The sequence below is a fragment of the Drosophila kikkawai genome, chromosome 3R (genome assembly GCF_030179895.1).
Source record: "Drosophila kikkawai strain 14028-0561.14 chromosome 3R, DkikHiC1v2, whole genome shotgun sequence".
Taxonomy (NCBI): Eukaryota; Metazoa; Arthropoda; class Insecta; order Diptera; family Drosophilidae; genus Drosophila; species Drosophila kikkawai.
In genome coordinates, this window is record NC_091731.1 from 15,063,514 (window position 1) to 15,087,007 (window position 23,494).

The 23,494-nt window shown below is 46.5% G+C and overlaps 5 protein-coding genes across 8 annotated transcripts; 2 read left to right on the forward strand and 3 right to left on the reverse strand.

Moving 5' to 3' along the window:
• Window positions 1-125: 125 nt before the first annotated feature.
• LOC108084107 (proteasome subunit alpha type-7-like) lies at window positions 126-1,392 on the reverse strand. Of its 2 annotated transcripts, none has more exons than XM_070287304.1 (2): window positions 1,340-1,392; window positions 126-992 (listed from the first exon to the last, which is right to left on the reverse strand). In XM_070287304.1, exons 1-2 carry the CDS (start codon window positions 1,375-1,377, stop codon window positions 263-265), a joined length of 768 nt encoding a protein of 255 aa, XP_070143405.1. In that variant the 5' UTR covers window positions 1,378-1,392; the 3' UTR covers window positions 126-262. The 2 variants fall into 2 exon arrangements, with proteins under 2 accessions (XP_070143405.1, XP_041633509.1); XM_041777575.2 differs by lacking the exon at window positions 1,340-1,392 and adding an exon at window positions 1,066-1,139 and having other exon boundaries at window positions 128-992.
• A 3,846-nt stretch (window positions 1,393-5,238) lies between these two features.
• On the forward strand, window positions 5,239-12,415 carry FBXO11 (F-box protein 11). 2 transcript variants are annotated; one of them, XM_017180347.3, is made up of 4 exons: window positions 5,240-8,063; window positions 8,550-8,730; window positions 8,797-9,871; window positions 10,621-12,415. In XM_017180347.3, the coding sequence occupies exons 1-4, from the start codon at window positions 5,874-5,876 to the stop codon at window positions 10,748-10,750; spliced, it is 3,576 nt and encodes a 1,191-aa protein (XP_017035836.1). In that variant the 5' UTR covers window positions 5,240-5,873; the 3' UTR covers window positions 10,751-12,415. The 2 variants fall into 2 exon arrangements, 1 of the variants encoding a protein (XP_017035836.1); XR_011445141.1 differs by lacking the exons at window positions 8,797-9,871; window positions 10,621-12,415 and adding an exon at window positions 8,141-8,475 and having other exon boundaries at window positions 5,239-8,063; window positions 8,550-8,690.
• On the reverse strand, window positions 12,398-14,499 carry LOC108084223 (L-asparaginase). Its single transcript, XM_017180348.3, has 3 exons — window positions 14,291-14,499; window positions 14,009-14,229; window positions 12,398-13,947 (listed from the first exon to the last, which is right to left on the reverse strand). The coding sequence occupies exons 1-3, from the start codon at window positions 14,385-14,387 to the stop codon at window positions 12,451-12,453; spliced, it is 1,815 nt and encodes a 604-aa protein (XP_017035837.1). The 5' UTR covers window positions 14,388-14,499; the 3' UTR covers window positions 12,398-12,450.
• Window positions 14,500-15,200: 701 nt separating this feature from the next.
• On the forward strand, window positions 15,201-19,107 carry LOC108084213 (BTB/POZ domain-containing protein KCTD3). The gene is made up of 2 exons (XM_017180334.3): window positions 15,201-15,563; window positions 15,652-19,107. The coding sequence occupies exons 1-2, from the start codon at window positions 15,502-15,504 to the stop codon at window positions 17,810-17,812; spliced, it is 2,223 nt and encodes a 740-aa protein (XP_017035823.1). The 5' UTR covers window positions 15,201-15,501; the 3' UTR covers window positions 17,813-19,107.
• A 13-nt stretch (window positions 19,108-19,120) lies between these two features.
• On the reverse strand, window positions 19,121-23,431 carry LOC108084212 (platelet binding protein GspB). Of its 2 annotated transcripts, none has more exons than XM_017180333.3 (8): window positions 23,154-23,431; window positions 22,832-22,972; window positions 22,646-22,776; window positions 22,155-22,583; window positions 21,957-22,097; window positions 21,307-21,899; window positions 20,944-21,244; window positions 19,121-20,566 (listed from the first exon to the last, which is right to left on the reverse strand). In XM_017180333.3, the coding sequence occupies exons 1-8, from the start codon at window positions 23,294-23,296 to the stop codon at window positions 19,809-19,811; spliced, it is 2,637 nt and encodes an 878-aa protein (XP_017035822.1). In that variant the 5' UTR covers window positions 23,297-23,431; the 3' UTR covers window positions 19,121-19,808. The 2 variants fall into 2 exon arrangements, with proteins under 2 accessions (XP_017035822.1, XP_070142750.1); XM_070286649.1 differs by lacking the exon at window positions 19,121-20,566 and adding an exon at window positions 20,728-20,759.
• Between the last annotated feature and the right edge of the window lie 63 nt (window positions 23,432-23,494).

Here is a 23,494-nt window from a genome sequence, read left to right on the forward strand (position 1 = left end):
GAGTTATTTCCTTTTTTGTTTTTATTAACATTTGATGCTTGGAATCGATTGGAATATTTTTAAGGCAGTGTTAAGTTAATTTTTAAAAGTCCAAGTCCAGGATTTTTTAAATTTAAATTGGTTTCTTATTTGGTGTAGTTAAATATTTATATTATTTATTAATATACTTAATATAAGTAGAGATGAAGAGAGCTTTACAAAAATGTTTAACACAGCAGAGCACTCTAGAATATGTATAAAATGCTTCCTTTCCATTGACCTTCTATCCCTCAGCGCTCTCATCCATGCTATTCACATATTCGGCCACAATCTCCGCGTCCAGCCTCACAAAATGATTGTTGCGCTTCAGCAGCACCACCTCAAAGTTCTTGTTTTCCGGCTGGCACACCAGGAGCAAAGCATCAATGGCCAACTTAATAGCCCTGTGGCGGTTAGGCACAAAATCGGTGGTAAATACTGTCTCCAGATATGCCTGGACCGTTTCCTCGGATCGACCAATAGCCCAAGCCTTATATTCATAATAATTACCATAAGGATCGGTTTGATACAATCGAGGCTTAAGATTCGGATCAAAGCCGCCCACCAGGCAGGACACGCCAAAGGGACGGCAATCGGGAGCCTGGGTATGCTTCAACTGCAAGTCGGCAATGTATTCAGTGACTTGCTTTACGCTCAGGGAACCTCCATGAAGAGTCCTTAGCTTCTTGCACTCGGAACGGGCTCGGGCGAGCAGGACACGGCCATCGGGCGCCATTCCAGCATAGGTCATCATCACATTTTCGTCCACTGGAAAGATCCGCGGTAGGGAACGCTCCATCTGCATCGGAAGAGGAACCTTTTGCTCCAGGGCCATTACCACACAGTTGAAACAGCGGATTCCCACTACCGTCGATCCTTTTTTGACGCTATTTACGGCGTATTCCACTTGGGGAAGACGGCCTTCCGGGGAGAACAAGGTAACTGCCTGGTTGCATTTTGGACGCATTTTTAATCTAGTTTTTTTTTAAAGAAAAAATAATAAATAGTGAAAATTCAGACAGCAAGAAAATTAGATTTGACGTTTACAGCAGAGATGAAATGAAAACTCAAATTGAATATTTCATATACGATTTGTTTCAGTGTGGCCCTGGGCATGTGTGTGACTTTGTAAAGTTTTCATGCCTGCCAAATTTTGTTAGCCAAATTGTGAGGTATAAAAATTGCGTCTCATTATGGTAAAGTTAATATTTCATGGGCAATTTACCGAGATTGAAACCGACACACTTCAAAAACTGCGAACATAAACACTCGCACACCCGCAAGCACACACGCACATACGCGTAAGCTGCTATATAATTACGGTTGCCGATTTCCATTGGCACGGGCAGGACCTTCCATTCCATTCCGTGCCGTTCGTCCTTTCTTCATACAATTTTAAACTCAATTAAAAGTTGTGCGCATTAGACATACTTGTGGCCAAAAGAGCGAGACACGGCCTCTCCTCCCCCCTTTGCCACCTACGAAATGTGATTAAGTAGGAGAAGGGGGGGCCAAAATGGGGGCAAACTCAAATGACAGTCGTATTAGTTGTCATTAAAAATGTGAGTGATACCATCTAAATGACTCCGACACATATTGCTACGAGCAGAAAATAGAGGCGGGCTGCAGCTCTGCACTCCTGGAACGACGACAGGTGAATCCAATTGGAGTCAACAGCCCATTGACACACATTGATACGCTCCTTGGCTCCTTGGCAGCACAAAAGGGATGGAGTAAGCCAAGGCAGCAAGTGCATTTCGCTATTTCCTATTGAATTCTCGATGTGAAAACACATTTGTAGTGGGTCTTCGCCTGAATAGTTTTGTAATTAAGCAATTGGGTTTTATTTGATTTCTTTTTTGTCAATTTAATATAGATGGTTAGTTTACAAAGAACTTAAATTTCCTAGAAGCGGTTTTTTATTAGACTGTGATCATCATCCTATTATGAATTAATTTATTTAAAATATTTTTATAATTTTGAAAAAGGAAATTAACGACTTTTACAAAATATCCCCGTAATTCCCCCAAAGTCCCCCAAATAAAAATACACCCAAAAATACACAAAAATAAAAAATATATTACAAAAAATATTTAAAATTCAGAAAACAATCTCAACAATCCTTTTTTATTTTAAAAATTATCAAATCTTTATATGAGCATTTTCAAAGATTTTTTTAGTATCCTTTCTAACGTTTATCTTTGTTCTTTTAAACTTTTTTATGGCTTGAAATATAATTGAATTTTAAACAAAATCTTGAATTAATAATAATAATCCTAAATCAAGACCCAACTATGATTATGCCAATGTTTACGATTGTAGACTAAGATTTGTAAAAGTTTTGATTTTTGCAGTTTCTTCAAAATTCTCGGGAAATTTTATAATTTAATTTGTATCGTTTCGTTGACCACAGAAAAACCGGGCCGGCAGACCATTTACTCAGTTTTCCTGGCGAAGTGTGGACTGTGAATGGCCGCGGCCACATGAATAATGAAAGCAAATCGGAAAGAGGCAAAACAGCAAAAAGTTAAATGCCTCTAATGACAGAAAATGAAGCAAATGACGAAAAATGGCACAAAACAAAGGAGACAAATAATAACATGGCCAAAATGGCCGCCTCGAACCGGTCGGCCAGCCGCCCCCTAGAAGCTACCGCACATCCTTGAATCCTTGAGCATGGAGAGCACGCACAGGCGAAGATAGGAGAGGGCAGTGAATTACCAACAGCGGGCGAATCAAGAAAAGCATGTGCGCGGCATAATTACGAAGCAATTAGACGAAATTATTATTGAGGTCAGTGGCGAGCGACGGTCGCGGGGAGTATCGCCAGAGCAGGCCCCCGAGAACATATGGCCATAGCCCCCATTCATTCCCCTGTCTTTCCCTCTTCCTGCTTCCTCGGGGGTGCCGTGCCAAAGGGATGCGTACGCCATTATCATTTCACGCCGGAGCGAGGACGAAGGCGCAGCGTAATGCCCACTAAATAGCAAGCACAAAGCGCACACCACAACAATACTCGAAGAAAACAGGGAATATAAATTTAAGGACAACTAGGAGACGACTTAATGGAACTTAAGAGTGTTTTTAGAAATCGAAGTTACCCTAATGAAAAGATAAGAAAAAAATTGGTGGTATATGTAATTAAAAGGAATTTATTTACTATCCCTTTTTTAATATATTAAATTGTTAACATTTTTTTTAAATTAAATAAAAGAAAGAAGATAACTATCTAAAAAAGGCTTTTTAAAAGTCTCAAATTTGTCAGTTTTAATTTATTAATTGCTATAATTTTATTCATCCAACTTATTTTCCCTCGGTATATTTTTTATTAGAGCAAATAATATTTTCCCACCTTTCCCCAAGCTGGGATCCCCCGAAAATCTGTCATCAACAACCATGCTGGCCGTGGGTTACTTGTTTGGACAGCTGCCACTGGGAAATGGAATCCAGCTAGCCATGAAATGGCGTGAAGAGTTTCAATTAGGAAAGAACTGAAGGTAAGAGTTCGGCGCGTGGCTTTGCACTTGATTTGAAAGTTTATTACGGAAGCACCGCCAAAATCCAGTGCGATGCTCGATGCTTCTCCACAGTCGATACTCAGGTGGATCGCGTGTGCGAAGTTCAATGCTGGCCATTGAATAAAGCAGTCAAAACATGTCGCAAAATGACAATGACAAACAGGTGAACAACGTAACAACCGTATACTTTTCCCCAGCGTTGCACCATAGGGGAAAACAAGACGGAAAAAGAGGGCGTGGATCGACCTTAATTGTCGCTTGGCAGCAGCAAAAGACCTTGCATGCATGTTGACGGGTGGCAGGCGCTCTCAAGCAGTTTAGTTTGTTGGACACAGCAAGTTCGTAGGTCACTGTCATGTGTTTTTCATGTTTTCAAACGAAAAAACGCTGTTCAGTAACCATAAAAATAAACCATTAAGCTATTGAACACATTCAAAATTCACGTCACTCAAATAAATAGGTACTGCATATGAAGCCTTTTGTATTATTCAATTTTCTTTCAATAAATAAATTCAAATTTAAACAAATCGATTTTGGTTACCCGCCAAACTGAGTTGCCAGATCTTGGCTGCATCGAAATTGATCTTAGTGCTGCCATATGATTAAAATTGTTTATACGGGCATGACACTGGCGCATTAATTAGAGACTTCATTCAAGATTTGACAGCGCTATAGCGTTTTACACAAGTGCGAGCCAGACGACTATATGGCGCTCTAATGCATTAGAATAATGCATTAATGCATTGCCGCGATAATCGATAGTCTACATAAAATATACCAGATACTCGATAACAAAATACGAGTTTAATGAAGAAAATTGTAATTGAAAAATGTATTAGCCAGCTCATTGACAGTATGGTCTCACAATGAGAATTTTATTTTTATATCATTTCGCTGGTTTTTTGAACTGAAAAAATATTGGAAAATTAGGAAAAATAATATGTTTTGCGGTGGCAAGCTTCTTGCGCTGCAAAATTAATTAAACATTTTTTTTGTAATAATTAAAAACATTGGAAGCATCATAGGTTAAAAACACAAATTTAAAGGATTCTGCATTTATTTATGCAAGAATATTTCGACGAGGAATTCAGAAATTCATAGTAATACGCCGCGAATGGCGGCTGTTTTTTTTTTGTTTACCTTTTACGGTCGGTAAGACCGTAGTCATATTACCAAAATAATCCAAGCCAAATTACACAAAATTACACATATAGTGGTCTCTTTCAAGGTTCTAATGAAGTAGCTAATTAATGAAAACTGCATTAGTGTATCATATGAGCATTACGCGCAGAAAATCGCTGCCAATGGTTTTTCGAAAGATTTCAGCAGAATTTGATTTAAACATGTAAATAGTTTAAATATACTATAAACTAGATAAGGTAACACTAAGAAATATCGTATGTAACTATCGATAGGAAATAAGCACTCGAAATATTGTTATCGACCATATACGATCAACAGGAACTAATAAAACTAGCGCGAGTAAGAGAGGACGTGAAATGAAGAAACTTAATAAACTAAAGAAATAAAGAGTTTAAAAAAAAAAACAATTTTTAGCCTAAAAGCATTGATTGATTCTTGATTCGGCGGAAAAAGTTATAAAATTAAACCGCTATAGAAAATTTCTTTTCCAGATTTAATACCAAAAATATACTAAAGTTAAGATGATAATACTTGTTGGCCACACTATATTTTAACTAGGTGGCAATATCTCATCAGGTCGGATTGAAAATATTTTCGACGCGGAATTTTATTAATTGTGACTAATTTAAGTGCAATATATTTTCGTTCGAGCTTGCATATTCGCATCGTGAAAAGTGTTAAAGCGCCGGGAAAATAGCAAAAAGAAAGCGGTCTCTGCTACGAAGCAAATGGGAAGACAAGAGACAAGAGAACAATGAGCGAGACGGCAGAGAGAGTGTGTAGTAGTGTGTAGCTCCTCTAACACAAAAAAAAAAACAAAACAACGGAGAGACAAAGGATAGAAACCCCGAAAAAGTCGCACACACACGCACACACTTGTAATTGGAAGCAGCAGCAGCAGCAGCACAGCAGACAGATCAACTAAAACAAATGGAGTTTGATTAATTATAATCGAAGGATAAAGGCCTCCCCTTGTCGCGGTGAACGCAGGTTTCTGCCAAATAGTGAAGGGAACGCAAAGACGTCGCCAAATCGTGCTCCCAGCGTGTGTGTGTGTGTGGTAGTGTAGTGGCCGTGTGTATGCCAGTGTGAGTGCGTGTGCATATGGGGTTGGAAAACCGTGAAAACTCGACGACGTCTCAAGCGCTCAACACTTTGGCCGACTAACTCTCGCGGAGATCGCAGGTAAAGACAATGCCGAGTGCCTCGTTCACCTCGTCGCGCACCTACGTGCGCCGCTCCCGCCGGAAAGGAGCCAACCGCATCGCCATGCCCAACCGGCCCACGGGCAACATCATGGATCCCATGCTGCAGCAGAACGTAGCCGCCGCCGGACCCCAGGCCAGCACCTCCGGTGCCAGCAGCAGTAGCAGCAATAACGGTGGTAGCGGCGGCGGCAATACCAACAGCAGTAACGCCTCCGCCACCAACACAGCTGGAGCAGCTGCAGCCGCTGGAGTTGCGGCAGGCGGAGCAGCTGCCGCGTCCGCCTCCACTTCGGCAGAGTACTTCGATAGCGGCCAAGGGGCCAGCGGTTCTAGTGGCGCCAGTGCGAGCGCCGGCTTCTCTGGCAGCTTCTACAACGCCCTGCAGATGATGGACACCACCGAAAGCAGCTCAGGTGCCGGCACCAGTGGGGCAGCCGCCGGCTCCACACCACCAGCGCTAGCAACGGGGGGAGCCTCCACCTCAAAATCGAGCTGCGCTGCAGCCGGATCCAGTGGCGCCTCAACATCGGCAGCAGCTACGGCAGCTGCCTCTTCAGCATCCAGTAGTCATCAGAGCCCATACGACTTGCGCCGCAAGATCTCCGCCAGCAGCCACGAGCAGTGGCCTACCGCCTCCTCCTCCGCTGTTGCCACAGCAGCCACAGCCGCAGCCATTCTTGTCGGACCCTCGAGCAGCTCACCGCCGCTGGTAAATCCCGGCGCTTCGCCCTCCGGCTCATCGTCATCCTCCTCCTCCAGTTCGTCGTCCTCCTCGTCCGCCTCGTCGTCCAGTGCCTCGTCCAATGTGCAGGCGCCGTCAACCAGTGCCACCTTTCCGGTGAACAATGCCCCCACCACGGGAGCCACGTTGGCGCAGCCACCTAATGTTCACAGTTCGGTGCCGCAGCAGCATTGTGGAGCGCTACCCGTGGGAGCGGCCATCGAAGACAACAACTATATGTTGCCGGCGAGGAAACGCTCTCGTCGCCTCTACACGCAAGGTGGTGACATGGGACCAGCTGCGGGTGCGACTGGTGAGGCGTCCGGGGCAGGGACATCAGCTGCCGGCGGAGTTGGCTGTGCACCCACCGCAGCGCAATACCTGCAGTACGAGCTGCCCGACGAGGTGCTGCTGGCCATCTTCTCGTATCTAATGGAGCAGGATCTCTGCCGTTTAGCGCTTGTGTGCAAGCGCTTCAACACCATCGCCAATGATACGGAGCTGTGGAAACGCCTCTACCAGTCAGTCTTTGAGTACGACCTGCCGCTGTTTAACCCAGAGCTGTGCAAGTTTGTATTCGAGAAGCCGGAGGAGTCGGAGTACGCCAATCCGTGGAAGGAGAGCTTCCGTCAGCTGTACCGCGGCGTTCACGTTCGACCCGGTTATCAGGAGCGTCGCTGTCCAGGCCGTAGCATTGTTTTCTTCAACACCATACAGGCGGCTTTGGATTACCCAGAGGAGCGTGCAGCAGCCGGAGTCTTTGCATCCGGTAGCGCTGGTGCTGGCAACGTTGTCTCAGCCGGACTTTCGAACACTAGTGCCGCTGCTGGCGGCGCCGGTGCAGGTGGGGCCAGCGTGAATGCTTTGGTCAACATCTATGAAGAGCAGGTGGCACCCACCGAGCATCCTGGTCCGTTGATATTCCTTCATGCCGGCCACTACAAGGGCGAGTATCTGTTCATTGACTCGGACGTGGCTCTTGTGGGAGCAGCACCTGGCAACGTGGCCGAGTCAGTGATCCTGGAGCGGGAGGCCGGATCCACCGTGATGTTCGTGGAGGGCGCCAAGTACGCCTATGTTGGCTATCTCACGCTCAAGTTTTCCCCGGAAGTCACCTCGACTGTGTCGCATCACAAGCACTATTGTCTGGACATTGGCGAGAACTGCTCACCCACTGTGGATAACTGCATCATTCGCTCCACCTCGGTAGTGGGCGCTGCCGTTTGTGTGGGTGGTGTCAATGCCAATCCCGTGATCCGCAACTGCGATATCAGTGACTGTGAAAATGTTGGCCTCTACGTCACTGACTACGCCCAGGGCACCTACGAGCACAACGAGATCAGCCGGAACGCGTTGGCGGGTATTTGGGTGAAGAACTTTGCCAGTCCGATTATGCGGGAGAACCACATACACCATGGACGAGATGTGGGCATATTTACCTTCGAAAATGGAATGGTAAGATGAAACGAAATACTGAATAATTTCTGCTAATAATTTATAAAAACTTTGATTCCATGCAATCAACTGTAAAGTTATATACAAATTTGGTCTGAGATATAGCCACAGATTATATGGGATTCTATTGGGGATGTACCTATCTGATCATGCAAAATGCACAGCAAAATTAACGAAGTTATGCTTAGTTAAAAGGAGGTCCTTTGGAGTTCAATGTTTGCTTTAAGGAACCTAATTTTTTAGTGAAAAATCGAGATTTTGACTTCCAATTTTAATTAAAAATCTGAAAACATTTTTTTACATAAAAAAACTCTACGTTTGTACCTCGGGACACTTATGCTTTACAGAATACATTATAATATGTTGATATCTGATGATTCAGTGGACAGTTAGGATGTTCACAAAAACTATAGTTAAGTTATGCTAAGCTGTCTAATTGTTTTATAGAAAAATTAATAAATTCTCTTTTTAAATTCTGCTTTCTAGGGCTATTTTGAGAAGAACGACATTCACAACAATCGCATCGCCGGTTTCGAAGTGAAGGCCGGAGCCAATCCCACCGTGGTCAAGTGCGAGATCCATCATGGCCAGACGGGCGGTATTTATGTGCACGAGAATGGACTGGGCCAGTTCATCGAGAACCGCATTCACTCGAATAACTTTGCAGGTAAGTCAGCAACGAGTCCTGTAAAAATCGAAATAGTGGTTGCTAATCTTAAACCCTTTCTTTAAGGTGTCTGGATAACCTCCAACAGCAATCCCACCATCCGCAAGAACGAGATCTACAATGGTCACCAAGGTGGTGTGTACATCTTCGGCGAGGGTCGCGGTCTGATCGAACACAATAATATTTACGGCAATGCGCTGGCCGGCATTCAGATTCGCACCAACAGCGACCCGATTGTGCGGCACAACAAAATACACCATGGCCAGCACGGTGGCATTTATGTGCATGAGAAGGGTCAGGGCTTGATTGAGGAGAACGAGGTATATTCCAACACGCTGGCCGGCGTGTGGATCACCACCGGGAGCACCCCAGTTCTGCGACGAAATCGCATCCATTCGGGCAAGCAAGTCGGCGTCTACTTCTACGACAATGGTCATGGAAAACTGGAGGACAACGACATTTTTAACCACCTGTACTCGGGCGTGCAGATTCGAACGGGCAGCAATCCGGTGATAAGGGGCAATAAGATCTGGGGCGGACAGAATGGCGGAGTGCTCGTCTACAACGGCGGTCTGGGGCTGCTGGAGCAGAATGAGATCTTCGACAATGCCATGGCAGGTGTGTGGATCAAAACGGACTCGAATCCGACGCTCAAGCGGAACAAGATCTACGATGGTCGGGATGGCGGCATCTGCATCTTTAACGGCGGCAAGGGGATTTTAGAGGAGAACGACATTTTCCGCAATACCCAAGCCGGTGTGCTCATCTCAACGCAGTCGCATCCGATCCTCCGACGGAATCGCATCTACGACGGCCAAGCGGCCGGTGTGGAGATCACCAATAATGCAACGGCAACGCTGGAACATAATCAGATATTCAAGAACAAGTTCGGCGGGCTGTGCCTGGCCAGCGGCGTTCAGCCCATCACACGTGGCAATAACATCTTCAACAACGAGGACGAGGTGGAGAAGGCCGTCTCCAGCGGGCAGTGCCTCTACAAGATTAGCAGCTACACCTCCTTCCCCATGCACGATTTCTACCGCTGCCAGACCTGCAATACAACCGACCGCAATGCCATCTGCGTTAACTGCATCAAGAATTGTCATGCGGGCCATGACGTGGAGTTCATAAGACACGATCGGTGAGTATACGACGTAGCCTAACCGAATATGTATCGTAGATGTTATTATAATCGAATGTGTTGATTGATGATGTGATTGATATTTAGAAAAAAGTACTATATAATATATGATATATTTACATATATTGTATATACATACAAATACAAAAAAATCAATATCAATATCAATCAATCAATATCCAAATTTTGAAATCTCGAAAAAAAATATTGCATTTAACTTTAAAATATCTATATATCTCTAAAATTATGTACTTATTATTATTTAATAATAAGTATTATAAAAGTCCAATATCTTAGGAATATTGTGTCAAAGTTTTACATCAATTATAGCAAAATTGAAGAAGTTATGCGTAGTTTGGGAAGATAACTCAAAATCTACTCGATTAATCGGTTTGAAACTTCTTTAACGTATTCTTCAGCTACTCACATCGAGCTTTGTTTAATTTTACATTTTTTTATATTTTTAATTTAACAAATTAACAACATTTTTAGTCAAAAATCAGTGTTTAAAATTTAAATTTTGATAAAAAATCGGAAACACTTTGGGACTCTTATCTCTAAACGGGTTATTTTCCTTTATCGAGTTATTTGGTGAACAGTTAGGATGTACACAGCAAAATAAACACCGTAATTCTTAATTTAAATATAGATTTTTTCGGACTATGCGTTAAATATTGATACGAAATCGATATTTTCCAGAATATGTTAAATATATATTTGTACTAAAGCCTCCTTGGTTCCCTTCACAGATTCTTTTGCGACTGCGGTGCTGGCACCCTGTCCAATCAGTGTCAACTGCAGGGCGAACCCACGCAGGACACGGACACGCTCTACGACTCGGCAGCTCCGATGGAATCGCACACGCTGATGGTCAACTAAACGGGATTAGGATCGGAAGCTAGACCACGGTTCTTTTTAGCTGTATCTTTAAGTGTCGCTAAGGCCAAGCTCTCAACTCTCTCTCGCACATCTCACGTGTAGCTGTAAATATTTGAGAAACAAACACAAAAAGAACAAGAAAAGAAAACAACAACAAACAATAATACAATTAATTGTATGTAAATAATAACTAATTATTCTTGCGTTCAAAATTTAACTCAATGTGCAATTTAGTTTAACACAAACACTTAAACACGCAAAGTTTTTTTTCACTTTTTAAACGGATCATGGAACGGAAATCTTGTGCTATGCCATTTTTCCATTTTATGTCACAACGAATGAATAACTGAAGAGGAGAAGAGGAATACTTTTACTAAATAATGCATTTGTTTGTACGACTAAATGTTGTAAATGAAAGACGAGAAGGAGGTATCCTCTCGAGCCCAGTGAAGAACAATTTTGTAATGTAGACTAGTAGAGATTTTAAAATTACATCCATTAACATAAAGTACGATTTAAGCCAATAGATATTAAAGAGATACACAGGCGAGCGTGTCGGCCCCTGGACTAACAAGAAAACAATTCGAAGAAAGCAATTCTAAGTATTAACAACAAACTAGATTAGCGGCAGCCAACTAACCTATGATTATACGAGTTTAGTAAACATATACATACATTTACGGCACTCTACTATATTGTGGCATAGCGACATAAGTTCGCCGACATAAACTCGCCCAGAACAAAGACCAATCCGAGGCTTTATGAAGCCTCAAAATTACATCAAATCGGGCAACTTATTTGTACAAGTTACTGAACTACAGCAACAGAACACTGCTCTGAGCAGACACAAAAGTTGAAAAGTTTGAGCTTATGTCGGCGGACTTGTGTCGCCAACTCCCCCTATATTGTAATTGCATTCATGCGAGTCTAAGCGAATTCTACTGAAACAGCACACACGGACAAGATACAAAATCAAAAAGCCTTTACCAAGCGTAAAATACCAAGCAATATTTCATGTCTAAATGTTGTAGAACAAATTTGTAGCTCAAACGTAACAGAGAGAAATAATAGTAACAAAAAACAAAACAAAACGAATCGAAAGCCATGTGTCATTTTAGTTATTTAAGCTGAGAGATGAACAGAGTTTTAGTATTTCGGAGTATTCGAATTATGCAAATCATTTACATAAACATACATATATTTTAAGAATGTAGCCACTACTCGTAAGCAAACGCATAGATGACATTACTCGATAACTGAGCGTGTGCATATTTTGTTTGTTAATTGCCTAACATATATATTAATTTTTATTTATACTTGTGTTTGCCTGTTTTTCGTCGTAGCCCCCTTTACTCGCTGTACGAATCAGATAACCATATACATAAATACTGCAACTACTATATACTACGTAACATAAAATATACAACGTCGAGAGTGTATTGATTTACTAACCAGAACTTTTGTTTCTTGACCAGGCACACACACTCAAACACCTATATGCGTATATATAGGACTATACTATGTAGAGATTGATTTTAATGTGTTACCTATTCAAGCTAATAACGTCGTCGTCGCCCTTTACTTGGACAAACCACTAAATATACAATAATATATATATATATATACACAAGGAATAAGCTAATAATATTTGAAATTTGAAAGAAAGATACTATTTTTATTGGGATAATCCGGATTATTTTCTACAATTGACAGACGCAAGGGTCGTTACCAGCCTTCTCCTTCTCCATATAGCGCATCAGGGTCACGATATGCTCATGATTGGCCGCCTTGGCATAGTCCAAAGGCGTCATGCCCATCTCATCCTTGACGTATGGATTCTGGTAGTGTGGCATCAGGTACTCCACCACCTCATGGTTGCCCAACTGGCAGGCATAGTGCAGGGCCGTGCGTCCCGTCCGATCCGCCAGCGTCAGATCAGCCCCCGCCAACCGGAAGGACTCTAAGCGCGCAACCTTGCCGCGCTCCGTGAGGGCACGCAGCATCTCCGCCTGTACCAGCGGCTGATCGTTTAACTTGGCATCATGCTGGAGCAGGGTTTGGATTATCTTATGGTTGTCCGTGTCGATGGCCTCATGTAGTGGCGTCCGATTAAAGCGATCGTGCACATTGACCGGGCAACCAGCCGAGATCAGATAGCACACGCAGTTGAGCTTGCCCAGGAAGCAGGCCAGATGCAGGGCACTGCGCCCGTCGCAGTTGGTGTCGCACAGATCAGCTCCGTACTGCTTCAGGTCGCCCAGCTTGTTCACATCACCCGCGCAGACGGCGGCGGCCACCAGGGCGGGATAGAAGGTGGAGCACATCTGCTTCTGCTCCGTACCCGAGGCCATGTGCAGCGTTCGGGCCACGCCCTCTATTAGGTCGATGTCATTGATCTTGGCCACCTTGTTGGTGGTCACCTCACCGCGCAGGCTCAGTAGCATCACCTTCTTCTTGTTGGGCAGATCCCACTCGGGCTTGGACAGCACATAGGCCAGCTTGGTAAAGGCGGCCTCCTCGGTCATGTCATAGCCGGGTATTATGCCCACCTCCTGGAACACCTTGCCCGTCTCGTTATTGTACGCCACCATGCCCGTGGAACACTGCGATATATAAACGACAAGCACGCCTCGGAGGACCGCCTCTCTCAGTTGGTCCAGTAGCTCCTCTTGGTGTATCGGAAAGTTGCCTGCACCGAAGGTCTGCAGCACCACGCCCTTCATGGGTTCGCTGAGAAAGGCCTTCATCACATCCACACTTATGCCCGGGTATATTCGCAGCAGGCCGACGTTCTTCTCCAGTTCGCAATGCACCGTAAACTTGTTGACGCTGCACGGCCGGAAAATCTGCCTGCTGTTGATCTCGATTTTGAAACCCGTCCGACCAAGCGGTGGAAAATTGGGCGAGTCCAGGGCGTGAAAGGACTCTGCGTTAATCTTTGTGGAACGACATCCGCGGAGTATCTTGCCGCCAAAGAAGACTAGAACCTCGGGAATGTTGTAGTTGCCAGCCACCAACAAGGCATTTAGGAAGTTATCCCGGCCATCAGAGCGCGCCTCGAATATGGGGATCTGAGCCCCTGTGACCAAGACGGGTTTGTTTAAGCCCTCCAGCATGAAAGCCAGGGCCGAGGCAGTATAAGCCAGGGTATCGGTGCCTTGTAGTATCACGAATCCATCAAAGTCCTTGTAGGTTTTCTAAGGAACAATAGATTATTACTACCACCGAATATAAAAGGACGCTCTTCCATAAACTTACGCCTACTTCCTTGACAATCATCTTCCACTCGGCTATCCCCATGCAGCTGGAGTCTATCAGTGGAGAGAACTCCTTCAGGTTGTAGAGTACGCGAAATGGCGCATCCTTCACCGCGGGAAGCACTAGAAAAGGCTCCTCGCTATCCACTTTGTACTCCTTGTCGTGGCAGCTGGGACACTCTTGGAAGCGAGTTGCGAGCACATTGGGTTCGCTAGCCAGCTCTGGATTGGACGGTGAACGTTTGGTACTGGGACTAGGCTAATCTTTGTATTGTCTACCCACCCCCGTTATCGTCGCGCAGCATTCCAATTGCCCCACCCACGTAGATCACATGGACACGGGCTTCCTTTTTGTTGCAGTCGCACATCGGCCTAGACATCTTTCCGAAATGTACAACAAATTTGGAATTTTGAAAGCTAGGAAATAAGGATTAGATCGGACAGAAACGACAGCGAAAGTCACCGGACGATCACTGAACGGTTTTTTGAAGTGTTTCACCTGGCATTACGAGAGAGGCTTTAAGGGGGGATATATGTACATGAAAAGCAACATTTTGTAGGCATCTTATTACATTTTTTAACAATAGGTTATTATTTATAGAATATACTGTGAAAGTTTCAGTTTCGAATTCAAACTTTAAGTGAATTTACTTTTTTTTATGATAATTTCTTTGGGTTTTTTAGGTTCACATAGAAGAAGAAACGTATAATAAATACAAATAATTTTTGTTTTTGGATTTCCGACACGAATTACGAAATCTATCGTGTGCAAAGGTTTTTCATTTTGTAAAATATTGTTTATAACTATTTTTTAACACCTCCGATTTTCCTTTTAACTGTCCCCGAAGTTTCACAATGACTATTATTTTCTACAACAAAATTTTGACCCCTTAGTAATGTTTTAAATGTTGCCGCCAAACAAAATATACCGTTGATGCCAGACGTAGTGTGACCAAAACTGCTTGGTTAAAGTTAGAGATGGACAACAAAATGGATAAGATAGGAAGAAAATTAAATTTACGTTGCGCTAAATAGTAATGAATGGTTAATAAACAATTAAGTTCGACTATAAAAAATTACAAATAAAATATATTAAAAGAGGTCCTTGACCGTCTTGCTTCATATAAATGAAAATTAATTCAATTAATCGCCCACGCCGTGAGTCGACCCTGCTCGTGAGCCGTAGCAGGTAGATGGAAACAGGCCATCTCTAGTCCAGAGCGCAGTGCAACAAATAATAAATAAATAAATACCACAGCACAAAGCATTAAACGAATAAATTGCACCCCGCGGCGCGTCAACCGAAATCTCGAGTTATCATCGCCGTTGGCTGTTTGGCCGCTCGGCTGCCAGTGAGTCCGCCGTATCAGTCGCTGGCTGGAGCGCTGGAAGCACGGAAGCCACACAAATAGAAACGCATTAAGAGCGCCCCGTAGCACTCCGACCGCTGCTGCGGCCGCTCGCGTCCGAGCGGGGCAACGTCTACGGCCTGAGATGTCCTACTTCATGCACGCGGCCAGCAGCGACCTGGTCAACCTCAATGTGGGTGGTCAACGGTAAGACAAAGAACGAAATTACGTCGCGCATTGCAGATGATGATGATGACGTTGATGACGCATGCAATCTCCATCTCGCTTTCCGTAGCTTCTCCACGTCGCGGCAAACGCTTACGTGGATACCGGACACCTTCTTCACCGCCCTGCTCAGCGGTCGCATCTCGAGCTTGAGGGACGAGCACAACGCCATCTTCATAGACCGTGACCCGACCCTCTTCTCGATCATTCTCAACTACCTAAGGACCAAGGATATCGACATCAAGAACTGTGAAATCCGCGCCCTGCGCCACGAAGCCGAGTACTATGGGATCACGCCGTTGACCAAGCGCCTGGCCCTCTGCGAGGACCTCAATCACTCGTCCTGCGGAGATGTCCTCTTCTATGGTTTCCTGGCAGCCCCTGCAATGCCCTCCAACGAGGCTGTACCAGCTGCGGCCGCTGACGAGACACTGGCCTCTACTTCGGGCAGTGCGGTGAGCGGTCGCCCTGGCTCAATGGTGCGGGTTCCGGAGACTTCCTCGCGCTCCTCGCACTCGCGGAACTCTTCGTGGGATCTGCGCCTGGGTCGCACAGGCAGCAGCGGGAACAGCTCGAATCCACCAGCCCCCATGCTGCACTCGCGTAATCCCTCCATGGATTTCATGCGTCACTCGCGCAACTCCTCGGCAGACCTGAACAAGGCCTTCAGAAACGAGGTGGGCATGGTATTTAGTCCCACGCAGAGCTCGCACTGGGTGGATCCCATGCGGGTGCAGATCATCAAGGCCCATCAGAACTGGATAGCCGTGGCCTATGCGCACTTTGTGACCTGCTACCGCGTGAAGGACTCCAACGGTTGGCAGCAGGTGTTCACATCGCCGCACATCGATGCCACCATCGAGAGGATTGCCATCAACTCGAAGGTAAATACATCCACGGCAGAGCCGGTGCCCAGCAAGATGGTGGCCATCTCGTACGGCAGCCAGATCAGGTTGTGGAGCATCCAGGACGGCGGCCAGAAAACAGACATCGGCACCTTCAACCTAAACGTGCGGGTGGAGTATTTGTTCTTTATCGGCAGCCAGCTGGTGGCCCTGTCCTCGTCCGGCAAGATCGGAGTGTGGCATGCGATGACCCAGCACTGGCAGATACAGGACCTGGTGCCAGTGCTTTCGTTCGACTCGGCGGGCTCCTTCCTGCTGCTGGGCTGCAACAACGGGTCCATCTACTACATAGACATGCAGAAGTTCCCGCTGCGGATGAAGGACAACGATTTGCTGGTTACCGAGCTCTACAAGGACATCACCCTGGACCCCATCACGGCGATCTCTGTGTACCTCACCCCCAAGACATCCAGCATCAGTGGCAACTGGATCGAGATTGCCTATGGCACAAAGTCCGGAGCGGTGCGCATCATTGTTCAGCATCCGGAGACAGCTGGCCATGGGCCGCATCTGTTCGAGACCTTCTTCGTTCACCAGAGCCCCGTGACCAAGGTGATGCTGTCGGAGAAGTACCTGGTCTCTGTGTGCAGCGAATATCACCATGTCCGCACCTGGAGCCTGACCCGCTTTCGTGGAATGCTCTCCACCCAGCCGGGCTCCACGCCGGAGGCCTCCTTTAAGATCGTCTCCCTGGAGGCCACCGACACCAGCTACAGCTATGCGGCTGGCAATGATTTCGGGCCCTACGGCGACTACGACGACATGATCTTCGTGCAAAAGGTGGTGCCCGAGACGGATCAGCTGTACGTGCGGCTGGCCTCCAACGGGGATCGTGTGTGCGTCATCCGGTCCGTGGATAGCTCCACCATATCGGCTTTTTGTGTGCACGAGTGCGAAGTATCGTCGCGCATGGGATCCCGGTTCATACTCACTGGTCACTGCAACGGCGCCATCCAAATGTGGGATCTGACCACCGCCCTGGCGCTGCTCTCCAAGGACGAGCCGCAGCAGAAAACCAATGGCGGACCCGACACCAATGAGCTTCTCCGCCTACTTGACCAGTGTGAAATCAGCAATTCATCATGCTCAACACCGTGTATGTCACCGTGTCTATCAGTTGTGGGCAACGGCTCTGGAATGGCCTCCTCCATAGCCCGTATGAAGGCCAGCAATATAGCGTTGCTCAATCGGGAGCAACCGGTTATTGCTGCCCAGATAGCTCCAGCTGCTGCCCAAATGCAGCTTCCGCCGGCGCCTCCGCAGCAGCAACAGCTGCAGATGGCAGCTCCGGCTGGAATCCCATTAGCTGATGACAACAACGAATGAGACGTGGAAGCGGCTGCTTGGTCGGCGCTTGTCGGGCGCGTTTCATCGTTTACATTTCACAGGTGTAGCCTGATCTTCGACTATCAGTTTATATTCCTGCAGTTCGTGGTGTGCGCCCTCCTCTACGTCTGGATGTCGCGCCTCACCCAGGGACTGCCAGCAGGCCAGCAGGCATTTACCCACTCCAGATAATCTCCCTCTTATGTGCTCGATGTGGTTGCAAGTGCAATGTATGTATCCAATGTATATCATCCCCCTTTGTGTTTTTGTGGAGTGAACTATCGGACTATTGGATCCCACAGTTGGTCATTTCTGAAGCAAGCAATCCCCCTTGTTCTATGTAGTTAAAGTTATGGAAAATTAGTTAAAAAAATAATGTATGTATGTAAACCAGAGTATAAGACTTTTGCAAGCGATCTATAGCACAGGTCGATAAAATTTGAAAAAAACGCAGATTCAAGAACCGAAATATACTTTTCCGATAGAGCTAAAACTGAAATCCGGTCAAAGAATTCCCTATGCGTCAGGGTTTATCAGATATTCCATCTTAAAAGTGCAACAATTACTGGTTTTGGGTACTTTTGAGGTGCTGTAAATTCAATACTATTTATTTTGTTGTTTTATCATAAAGAACTGTTCTTTCACTTCAAAATGCGTTTTTGAAATTTTGAAAAATATGCCGATTGTTTAGATAAAACAAAATGTATTAAAGTTACAGCACCTTAAAAGTACCAAAAAACCAAAAATTTTCTGCCCAAAGATATTTTCTGAGACCTCATCAAAAACTATCGGAAAAGCTGATTCCAATTCTTGGTTCTAAAAAGATGTCGACTTGTGTATTTAGCACAACTCGAACGAGGTTACTTCCACTGGGACAAAATCGATGAACTAATGGTTTAATTTTCGTGTTCTCGGCGAACAAAGGAAATAACTGTCCAAAAATAAGTTCTTTGTTCGCCCAGCCCCAGTCGACGTGCATTTCAAAGAATATTTCTCGTGATTTAGTATTGATCGATTGAGAGAGATTGGCTGGCATATCTCTGCACTTGATTTGTACTCGAATTTGTCCCGGTGAAGCAGACCTAGCGCAACAATAATCCGCCGGCATAGCGACACGAGTCCGTCGACATAGGCTCTTCTCCCCAGAAACTTCAATTGAGATTATTTGGCAAAATCCCTTAATCTATTAAAGCGAATTTATGTCGACGGACTCAAGCCGCTTTGCTGCTACCAGTAAACCACTATACATATGTACGCAATATGCAATATAAATAAACCTAATTATATACATCAGATATCAAAGGAATGTTGTTGTGAGTCATCAATAATTTATTGAACATTTTATCTTAGTTGCTTGTTGGTTGAATACTTGGAAGTGTGTGTTCCATTAACATTTATCAATTACAAATACTTGGCTTGCCTATATACCGGACATGTATCAGTAAAGTAAAAAAGCAGCAAAAACGCCAAAACATATAAAAATATATATATAATATACATATGTATGTATAGTAGGTATGTATGTACTCATCCTCCTTGCCGCCCTTAACCAGCATTGTGCTTATTTCGATTTAAACAAATGGAGCGTTAATTTACCTACAAAAAATAGGACGCACTGGGTTACTGAGATTGGGTAATCATCATCATAGTCGAGCAGATTACCCACTCTCGCTCGCTCGGAAGCCATTGTCGTGGGTCATACAAATAGTTTGTACACAAAGTCAACCTAAAGCTAAGCTATATATCTATATTCTAAAGGGCAAACCGATATGAAGCTGTGAGTGATGAGGAGAGAGAAGATAGTATGTTCACCGATCTGCCCGCGGGGTCGGTGACCTTCTCTAGCAGTCGCTGAGCGAGCGCAGTTCGTAACTGCGATATAATATGGGTGAATGGGGGAGGGGTGCTTCTGGTGCATCGAATGGATGATATGTGCATGAGGGATTGCTAAGCAAAAAATGAGGGGAGATCCAGCTCACTGGCCACTGTTCAATGGCTACACATGGAAGTAGTCGTCTACCAGCAACTGCTCGCTAGGCGTAGAGGTTGCCGCACTCAACGGACTGCTCGCCTGCGTATCTGACTCTTGTTCCGCTTGCAGCGGCTCGTAGCCCGGCTCCATCCCACTCGGGCTCGTGCTGGTCGTGGTCGTTGCTGTGGTCAGATAGCATACAGATTCGTAGTTGGGATCCGTTTCGCTGCCCGTGCCCGTTAGCGATTCATACTGTGAGGTTTGGGGTGTGCTGGTGGCCACCGTTGAGGAGTTTAGCGAAACCGAATTGGACGTTGAGCTGGGCGAGGCGAGGGTGAGGCGACTGCTGCCGCTGCCAGGTGTTCCGGCAGCCACTGCATTCTCCGCTATCCGCGCATAATGATCCGTCTCGGCAGCGGCCTTCGTCTCCAGGATGCTGGCATAGTTGTGATTGGCATCCGCTCCCGGAATGGTGCTGTAGCCAGAGGCATCGGCGGAGGTCGGTGGGCGTTTCTTCTCCAGCACCTTAGCGTAACCGTCGTCCGAATGGGCGCGGCTCTTGAGGACCTCGTAGTTGGGATCGTAGTCCGAGGACTTTTTGGCCTCATCCTCGCCAGCGGGTACTGGATGCAGGTGGAGTTGCTCGTAGCCGGGATCGTTGTTGCTGTTGGACGGCAGCGGTGGCGGCAGCTGTGCCTGTGGCTGTGGCTGGTTAGGAATAGTCTCGTAGTGCTTTGTGCTGGAGCTGATAGTAGCTGTCGCTATCACGGGCTGGGCCATAGCTGAAAGGGTGAGGGAAACACCAGTTCGTTAGTACTGTAGCTGGGCAACACTTTTAATTGGTTTGCTGAAAAGAGTTTATGGTTTCGTTGTCCTGGAGGCGATACTAACCACGGCTACTTCCAAACAAAAACTCGCGAAATGTTCGCTGTCTGAGTTGAACAAATATGGAAAATTCTCATTTTGGCATGGCAACTAAATGAGTTTTGGGAAGGCATGGCGGAGGAGAGACACAAGGAGAGACAGATAGATAGATAGACAGGCAGATTAGGCATTAGGCAGGGAACAACGACCAGTCAGGGGCAGGATCCCACCCCGTCTTAGTCATCACAAAGGGACGATGTAATAACACTTGGAATGTATAAAGCTGTCGACGTACCTCCTCCTCCTCCTCCTTCCTGTTGTCGTTCCTTTTGCAGCATATTGGCCGCATAGCAATCCGATTTGCGATTTTCGTGTAGCGTCGCCGCCTGGCCATCAGCTGGTATCGTTTCATAGCCATGATCCTTGGCCGAGTAGCTATTGCTCCTTCCACGACTTTTCTGAGCATCCACCAGGAGTGCGGCCGCGCTATCCAAGGGACTGACACCCAGAGCATCCTGCTGTAGCTTCCGGCTCAGGATAGGCGAGTTGTTTTGCGAGGATGGGGAATTGCGCGAGAATTTGTGCTTCTTCATAACCTACATTTTAAGATGCACAGGAATTAGCTCAAGACTCTCCAGGGGAGGTAGTTACGACTCACCTTGGCGTACATGCCCTCGATATTCTTGTTGCTCTCACCCTCCTTGGAGGGACTAAGACTCTTGCTGTGCTTGCGCTGGGGAGACGCCGCCTCTTCGGCCTCCTCATCGCCTCCTCCGCCCGCCTCAATCACAGATATGACCGAGTTCCTGCCAGAAGCCAGGTTGCTAATGCTGCCGGCGTGAAGATGGTGCGACTGACCCACACTCGACTTTGGTGTTGGCGGCAGCGGCGAGTTGGCCTGTCGTTTTTCCGGTTTCGGTGAGCCCAGATTGCAGACGGATGTGCTGTTGTTCGACGAGGACGAGGCCTGGCGGGAGTGCATCTGCGCCCGCAAACTGTCAACGGGCGGCGGAATTGGCATGTTATGATCAGTGGTGCTAACACTGCTAGCCGGTCTTCCACCGACCATGACAACGGATGGACTGGCGACTGGAACACTGCTGCTATTGTTGATCTCGACGGCAACTACAATGGGATTGGCCTGCATGGGCTGGATTTGTGCGTAGGTTTCCGATCCGCTGGTGTAAATATCGGCCGCAGCATTGGCTGCATGACGATTGTTGGGATCCTCGATGGCGGCATACGTTTCATCTGGAAATACATAGTATAAATATTGATGCAATGAGCCACGAGCAAGTTGTGACTCACCAGAATCGTCGGATACGGTGGCATAGTGCGAGTCGTTCACATCGCGTGATAATCCTGGGTTCCTGCTTGTGGGCTTGCCCGGTGGCTGTTGTGCCAGAATGTTGGCCAGCGGCTCCCTCACACTGATGCTCGTGTAACCCTCTGCAATAATAAAACATGATAAGGGGTAATGACATCACCTAAAAACCCAAAACTCACTGGAAGAGTCTTGCGAGTCGCCGCTAAAGTGTTGGTTTGCTATTGGTGGCGTCATGTAGGGCAGATCCTGGCTGGCGGAAATCATGCCTGCTATCGCGGAGGCAGCGGGTATCTCAGCTTGCACTGGAGCCGAGTCATTGTGCTCCCTGGAGCCCTCGCTGTGCTGGGAGCTGCGGTGCATGGGATCGATGCCATCGCTGGAAGATCCTGCCACCACTGCCGCTGCCGCTGCTGCTGCTGCAGATCCGTGATTGGCTGCATGCGAGGTGGACGGAGCATTTAGCTGGGCATACGGGTGCTCGGTGCCCCTCAGCTTGGCATAGTCGTGCGGCAGACCTTTGACCCTTGAGTACGGAGAGCTGACGTCGTCTGCCTGGCTAATGGAACTGTGCTGTGACACGCTGGTCTGCTTCTTCAGGCTCGGTTGGGCTGTAAGGAGGAGTGGCGGATGTTAGAGATTAATGTATTCATATATTTCATATTTCACTCACGACTCTGACTTCGGGCATTGCGGGCATCCAGCAGCTGCTTGTCCGCCACAGTCTCGTACAGTTCGGACCCATTGTCGTTGCTCTCGGCCACAGGAATGTCCGGCAAACTGCGATGAGCCGCAGTGCTCGACCTGGAAGCAATGATTTGGTTATTTGCATCCGTCTCAATAGGGAGCAACTACTCACCGCTTCTCCGAGTCCGCATTGGACACTGTTGAAGCATTCAGTTCCGCCTGGGACTCGCTGTTATTCACCAGGTTGGTGACCACTATAACCTTGTCGGGATTCTTCAGCTTGACCATGCCCTCGAGGCCCATCAAGTCATTTCTGCGTGAATAAAGAGAGAGTACAGAGTGCGTCATTAGTGATACGAACGGGCGCGTCCAACTGGAACTGGGGCGGTGGGAGACCCACTTTCACTCCCTCACTGACCAGCACAGCGATTCCTTCGCTGCTGTAGCCCTAGACTATGGGCGTCACATCCACGGCAGGATGCAGGACTACTTACTTGGGAATGCGCTTCTTGCAGCAGAGACACGCGCCCAGCATCACGATGAAAGTGAGCGTCAGGCCGAGAGTCGCCAGGAGGTACGTGTACGAGTTTTGGGCCTCCAAGCGCAGCTCCGACGTCGTCGCCTCCACCATGCCCATGTCGCTGTGTGTACATATGCACTATGTACCCATTTAGAGCTTACACTGGTCACTATACATATAGATTAACTACTTTTCGCTGGGCTAAGCTATTATTTTATTTTTTTATTATTTTTTTTTTTGTAGCTGCTAGGGATGCGAAACGAACGATGTCGCTATCGATTGTATCGATGTTTTAAAAAAGGCGATACATCGATA